This window comes from Lipotes vexillifer, unplaced genomic scaffold, assembly GCF_000442215.2.
Source record: "Lipotes vexillifer unplaced genomic scaffold, Lipotes_vexillifer_v1.1 scaffold741, whole genome shotgun sequence".
In the NCBI taxonomy this organism is placed as follows: domain Eukaryota; kingdom Metazoa; phylum Chordata; class Mammalia; order Artiodactyla; family Lipotidae; genus Lipotes; species Lipotes vexillifer.
In genome coordinates this window covers 1,828,506-1,835,516 of record NW_006796565.1, presented here as the reverse complement: position 1 = coordinate 1,835,516, position 7,011 = coordinate 1,828,506, and the positions used below count along the sequence as shown (strand labels likewise).

At 59.0% G+C, this 7,011-nt stretch overlaps 1 protein-coding gene across 1 annotated transcript in view; it reads left to right on the top strand.

Annotated features, from left to right (window-relative positions):
* Positions 1 to 1,041: 1,041 nt before the first annotated feature.
* GPR26 (G protein-coupled receptor 26) overlaps positions 1,042 to 7,011 on the top strand; it is a 21,516-nt gene continuing 15,546 nt past the window's right edge. The window contains exon 1 of the mRNA XM_007468738.1: positions 1,042 to 1,741. Coding sequence (XP_007468800.1) covers positions 1,074 to 1,741 — 668 coding nt within the window. The 5' untranslated portion in view covers positions 1,042 to 1,073. The remainder of the gene's footprint in view (positions 1,742 to 7,011) is intronic.

The following is a 7,011-nucleotide window of genomic DNA, read 5'->3' as shown; positions in this document are numbered from 1 at the left end:
ACCTCAGCGCCCCCCCCCCCCCCCCGCCTGCTGGCTTGAGGATGCTGCTGAGGCCCCAGCTGAAGGGCACCGTAAACCAAGCGCCCCCAGGAGTGTAGCAGCTGCCCTGGGGACAGGTGGGGGAGGCCTTGGAGATAGCTGGGGCCAGGGTCTTGATCATGGAGGTTGGAGAGATGTGCGTTCCTTCCCCTCTCAGCAAATGCAGCTTACCTGAGCTCCCCCAGCTCAGCCCAGAGAGGGAGAGGCATCAGCTCTGGGAGGCCCAGCTAGGACAGGTGGGGTAGGACCTCCAAGGTCTGGCCAGGCTGGCCCTTGGGCTGGGACGGGTGGCCCTGAGGCATGAAGGTGCCCAGACATCCCTCCCTTTTCTCAGGCAGACTTTCTTGACTCACACGTAAGGAAGGATTCAGGGGTGGGGGTGGGGGACAGGAAGCTACAAAGAGCCAATCACCCTGCACCGGAGGCTTCAGGGCTGGTTCTTTCCGAGTGTGTGCGCGCGCAGTGGCGCGCATCAGCGGGAATTCTGTGGCAGAAGCAGCCAGATTCTGGAGAGAGAGACGAGGAGGAGACAGAGCGGGAGAGACAGACGGAGAGAACAGCAGTGGGAGAGAGAGAAGCGCCAACACACACACACACACACACACAGAGGGAGGGAGGGAGGGAGGGGGAGGGGGCAAGTGTAGGGGAGAGCGGAAAGGGAGAGCGAGCAGAGAGGGGAGGAGGAGAAAGCAAGGCTGTCGGAGAGGGCGCGGAGCGGGGCCGGAGCGCGGAGGGAAGGGACGAGGGCAGGGGGAGCAGAGGCGGAGCCGGGCAGCAGGCGCCCGCCCGCAATCCGGGATCCCAGGGCGCTCTAAGCTCTCGGTTCGGCGACGCACCGGCGCTTGCCTGGGAGGTGGCGCGGGCGCCAGGGCTCAGCCGAGCGCGCAGCTGCCGGCCCGGGAGGTGGCGCGGGGCTCCGGGGTGGCCGCGCGCCCCCCGGGGGTCCATGGCGGCGGCGGCGCCGAGGGGCTGAGCGGGCGGCGCCATGGCGGCGCCGGGGTGCGGGCCCTGAGGGCCGGCGGCGGGCGCGCACCATGAACTCGTGGGACGCGGGCCTGGCGGGTCTGCTGGTGGGCACGATGGGCGTCTCGCTGCTGTCCAACGCGCTGGTACTGCTCTGCCTCCTGCACAGCGCCGACATCCGCCGCCAGGCGCCGGCGCTCTTCACCCTGAACCTCACGTGCGGCAACCTGCTGTGCACCGTGGTCAACATGCCGCTCACGCTGGCCGGCGTCGTGGCGCAGCGGCAGCCGGCCGGTGACCGCCTGTGCCGCCTGGCCGCCTTCCTCGACACCTTCCTGGCTGCCAACTCTATGCTCAGCATGGCCGCGCTCAGCATCGACCGCTGGGTGGCCGTGGTCTTCCCGCTGAGCTACCGCGCCAAGATGCGCCTCCGCGACGCCGCGCTCATGGTGGCCTACACGTGGCTGCACGCGCTCGCCTTCCCCGCCGCCGCGGTCGTCCTGTCCTGGCTCGGCTTCCACCAGCTGTACGCGTCCTGCACGCTGTGCAGCCGGAGGCCGGACGAGCGGCTGCGCTTCGCCGTGTTCACGGGTGCCTTCCACGCGCTCAGCTTCCTGCTCTCCTTCGTTGTGCTCTGCTGCACGTACCTCAAGGTGCTCAGGGTGGCCCGCTTCCACTGCAGACGCATCGACGTGATCACCATGCAGACGCTTGTGCTGCTCGTGGACATCCACCCCAGGTGAGGGCTCTGGGAAGGGCTGCGCGCACTCGCTGGGGGAGGGGTGTCTTTGTGGGAGGAAGGGCGTCCTCGTCTCCCCCAGGCTCTGCCGCGTGGCTTTGGGCAAGACCCTTTAACACCGAGCCTCCTTTTCCTTTTTGGAAAACTGAGGTCGGGGAGAAGGGCCACCGTTGCCCGTCTCAAGACAGGTGCTTAGAGCATCAGCAAAGCAGGACCACCAAAAATCGTGGGTGAAACAAATAGGTACATTTTTGAAGCATTAGGGTAGAGACCACAGAGGAGCCGAACTTTGCTGGGCTTTATACTTATTTTATGCTTGTCTTCACTTTAAGTAGCATATGGAAAGGCAGTAATCTCTGTTCACTGCTCTGCATGGTTCTAGTCAGGCCCTGAGAGCGTGGCCTGGATGCTGAGGGCGCTCCTGAAGAGCTCTTCAGACAGGAACGTGCTGCTCTGCGGGTCTTTCCTTTCTCTGGTGTCTGGCACTGCCTCTGTCTCCTCCTGTGTGTGTGAGAGTCCTCGGGCTGCACCTTCCTCTGTGGGTCCTTAAAGGAGTGTCTGAAGGGCTCTGAGGGGACGGGGGTGCTCTTCCTACCCTTCCCAGACAGCACTGTCCCGTGTCTCCTGGACTTGAAGCCTGGGAACCCCTGCAGAGGGAAAGCGTCATCCTGAGGCTCCGGTGACAAAACCTGCCCACCTTCCACATTCACCTGGCCTCTGTTTCTCAGGAAGGCAGCTCGGGGCGGGCAGTTCAGGTTCATGTACCGCGCCCCCCCCCCACCCCTGCCCCTGTCCCTGCCCCTGGGAAGTCCTGCCATCCTTCGGAGCCTCTGGGGAGAGAAGGGGGAAACTCTTAGCTGAGGTGTCCTGAGCTCACCTTGGCTTTCCCCCAGAGAAGAGGGGAATGGCTGCTGGCGCACCTGCAGTAGACTCTGCTGTTTTATATCCTGGTGCCCCAGACGCTAGAAGGGAGGTTTTGGTGTCAAGATGGTGTGAAAAGCGAGGCAGGCAGAATGTACCAGTGTGGAGGAGGCCAGCGGCAGGGAGGGAGCTCGGCCCCTGTCGTGCCGATGCCTCCCCGGCCAGGGAGAAGCTTGTGGCTGAGAGGGACAGACACTGGACAGACCAGTGTGACCAAGAGCTCCTTCAGTTCTGGGGTTTTTCTGCCCACGAGCAATACAAAGAGAAGACCTTGAACTTCACTGCGTCTGAACACAGGACATGTACGCGTGTGTCCATTGTTCCCCTCAGGATGGCCCTTCCAGATTACATGCTGGACCAAAGCTTCTAGCCACAGAATCTTCCTCCCAGAATCATGTACAATATGTACATGTAAATGACACCAGGGCATATGAACCATGTATGAAATTGTGTGAGCCTCACACACACAGTCCTATGTGTTCATATATCAACTGCATGGGTAACAGATCATTCCATGTCACAGGTGTGGCCCTCCTGCACACTGACACAAAGGCATGCACGGACTCACTGCATGTGGCCATGCATGGTTCAATGTCATTTAAGGATCACAGAGCTATTCCCCTTCCTATCACCTTGGGGTGGGAGGACCTCACTTTAGAAGGTGCATCATTCCTAGGACGTGCACGGGGACTGCTCTAGAAGCTGTAGGCAATGTTGTTTAACTCTCGGAACTTGGACAATTTCTACAGTAAGCCCACTTGCCATGAGTCTAACAGCGGAGGAGGGAATGAGATGGGAAAGGAATCAATTCTTATCTAGACCAGTATAAACCCCGTCCCCGCTCTCCCTCCAACTTCCAGAACAGGAGGGCGGTGGCTCCTTTTCAGCCCATTTAGGATGTAGGGTCGGCTCCAATCCTGCCGGTCTCTCATGGACTCCAGGCCAGACACTACAGAGAGAGCTCCCAGGGGTATCAGGAAAAGAGGCGGTTGCTCGGCTGCCCTCCGGTCCTCTCTTCTGTCCTCCACTTCCCTCCGGGGAAGTTTGACTGTTCTGAGCCCAGGAGGCTCTGAGGAGACCCTCTTCCCAGAGCCACGGACAGGGTCCTGCAGGGCCAAGGAGCAATGCGGGCCTACGCTGGGGAAAGGAAGGGCTTCTGGTGGGAGGATTGCCCTCGGCCAGTTCAGACAGGCCCCGCTGGCTGAGGGCTGGCCTGAGCTTATGGAATAGTGGGCAGATGGGACAGCACTGCCCCGTCAGTGACCACAACCTGCCCTTCTCTGTGGGGTCGGTTCCCAGAGTGAGAGCATGGGTGGTGGGCCACACGGGAGGGCACCAGCTCCCTGACGGCGGATTCACAGGCTTCTTTCTTGGCGTCTCCAAACTCTTCCTTCCCACAGATGAGAAACTGCAGAGCTAAATTCGGGGGGGCTGCCCCTAGGTCCCCCGAGCCTTAGGCACTAAAGCTTCAGGAAATTTCCTGGCCAGTTGGTGCTGGGAGCTGGGGGGCGGGGAGGGTGGGGGTCCAGTCCCAGATCAGCAGAAGCCAGGCTTCCTTATCCGGGCAGCCAGGGTGGCAGGTGGAGGTGACTTTGCTCACTGGAAGATTCACTTAACAGCCACCACACTGATGGCCTCCTGGGACTTAATTTTGAGTTCCCTGAGGCCCAGGCTGGCATTTGTCGGGAAGCTCCCTAGTTTAACCCTCCTGCAGAGGGTTGAACGCAGTGAGTGACAGGCTGGACTCCTCTGCTTTACCCCACCCCCACCCCAAAAGGTCAGAGACCCTCTGCTCTAAATTAAATCAGGGACCTGAGAGACGTCGCCCACTCCTGCCTTTCTGGGGTGGTTTCTCGAGTTACTATAATCATAAAGGAATTGGGAACCCACCTGGTCTCCAACCGCTCAGTGTGCTTGGTTCAGTTCTCCCAAACCACAACTCCAGACCAATTATAACCGTATCCTCTCCCTGGTGCCACCAGAGACATAGAAGGGGAGCCCGGACATTGGTGCTGCAGCCCGTCTCTCCCTGTCCAGCTGAGGGCGCCACTCGCCAGCACAAGTTAATGACTTCAGACCGGACTGTTGGTGAAGCTTACTCATTCTTGTGATCAAGGGCTACAGGGGGCTGGCTGAGTGCTGAGCCGGAGGGTGTCAGAATTGTGCCATAGTAGGTGGAAGGGCTTTCACTGTGCCCTTGACTTTGCAGATGAGGAAGCTGGGAGCCCCGAGGAAGGGGGACACTTGCCGTATTTGATAGATCTGGACTCTGTGGCTTCACCCAAGACTCACACCTAGGTCTGCTCCTAAGGTTTACCGATGGGGCGATCGTGCCAATGCAGTTTCACAAACCATCCACATGAATCGTTAGGATTTCTAATTCCAGCTTACAAACTGTTAAATGAAATATGTTCTATCCTCCTACCTTATAACACTTGGCAAGGCTGGGTTCAAATTTAGAGTTCTTGGGCTCCTTGGAGTGCAGCCTTGTACGTGGCAGGGGGAGCTGAGCTGGCCCCATGCCACAGCCCACCTCACGCCCCCCCGCCCCGACACCCCAGTACGGAAAGGGGCGTCCTCACGCCAAGTGGACACTGCAGGCTATGCCTCCACATGTTACTCAGAGATGTCTCCCCTCCGGTCTCAAGCCAAGCACGCAGGTGGCACAGCCCTTCCTCAGGAGGGTGGGCCCAGGGAAGATGCCTGTGCACTTTCTGGAAGCAGGATCAAGGCATTTGAGCAAAGAATTCCGTGTCCCATGTACCTAGAGCTTGGTCTAGAGGGAGGATGTGGGTTCTGGGCGGGCACATCCCCTTGGCCCTATGAAGTCTTCATTTCGTGGGGAGGTGTGGGTCCCTCAGTATCCAGGGCCCAGGACATGGCCCCCTCTGGCCAGGTCGAGGGCAAGACTGCTCACGTCAGTCCTAACCCCAAACTCAAGGCTCTTCACCACCAATCGGTCAGCTCGTTCCTTTTGCCTTTTGTTTCATTCTCCAAAACACCAGAAAGCAAATCTGATGTCTCTCTGAGTACTCGAGAGCACGGCTCTCGACTGGCTACCGTCCTCTGGAGATCATTCAGGACCCACCCAGACCCACCGTCTTGTAGCCACAATCGCCTCATTTACTGACTTTTCAGATATTCCCAGTATCATCCCTCTGCTCTATTACGGAAGCCTCCTGGGGAACATGTCTTTGACCCTACATGTCACAGTGCTGGAAGGCTCATCTCCTTTTGGCTCAAGGAAACTCCGTGTCTCGTCTCGGCCCTGGGGTCACCCCACACTGGTACAGTGCTTGCACTCTGAGCAAATGAACCCGGGCAGGAGAGTTTTGGGCCTCTCACCCTCTGCACTGCAGATTCTGCTGGGGAGTCCAAGGACTCCAGCTGCCACCATCAGGCCCGGGAATATCTGGGCGTTAGCATAGCTAGACACAGCGTGCCCATGGCTCAGTGACCCAATGGGGCGACACCCCAGATTTTGGTGTCAGGAGACCTGGAAGGAGTCCTGGTCTGTCTTGAACTTACTTTGCAGCCCTGGGCACAGGATAAACCTTTCTGGCTCTCCGTGTCCTCTTCTGCAAGTGCGTACAGTGACTGCTTACAGGGCTGCAAGAGCTCAAGGAGCTCAGTTTTGCAAAGCTACGGCGGGAAATAAATGACAGCAAGTGCAAAATGATTTTATTATGTTGTTGTTTTCAGAGCTGGTGAGCTGCTCTCATACTGGGCTTAAACAATACTAATGATAAGCCAGAGAGTTGCACTGCTCCCCTCGGAGCCTGGGAGACTGCCCTGCTGTCCTCTTGCTGCCGCCTCCCTGGTCTCACCTGGAAACGGGGGGTGGGGGGCACTGGGCACAGAAGTTGGATCCATTCCCTTCCTTTGCAGGAGTTCAGGGATGCGGCCACATGGTTCCAGACTGGGTGTCAGGAACTGGTGCTAGCCCTGCCTGCAGCCCACTCTCCAGGTGGGCAAGTCCCTGTCTTCTTTGAGCCTCAGTTTCCCCATCTGTGAGCTGGGTTGGGTGGGTGAGAACATCTTTCATACTACACAGGACTGTAGAGCCTAGCCAGCCCTCTACCCAGAGCAGACACATGACCAGGCCCATGTGGATGTTAGCCAGGCACAGCACCCATCCCACACACCCGCTGTGCTCCCACAGCATGCCAGGTGTCATCGAAATTAGGGAATAGCATCCGTCGCGCCCTGGAGACCCAGAGAGGGTCACAGAACCAGCACGAGAGCCCAGACTCAAGCTCAGACCTTGTCTGGCACAGTTCCTGGTCACAGCGCTCTCTCTCTCCCTCCCTCTCTCTCTCTCTCCCTCCCTCTCTCTCTCTCCCTCTCCC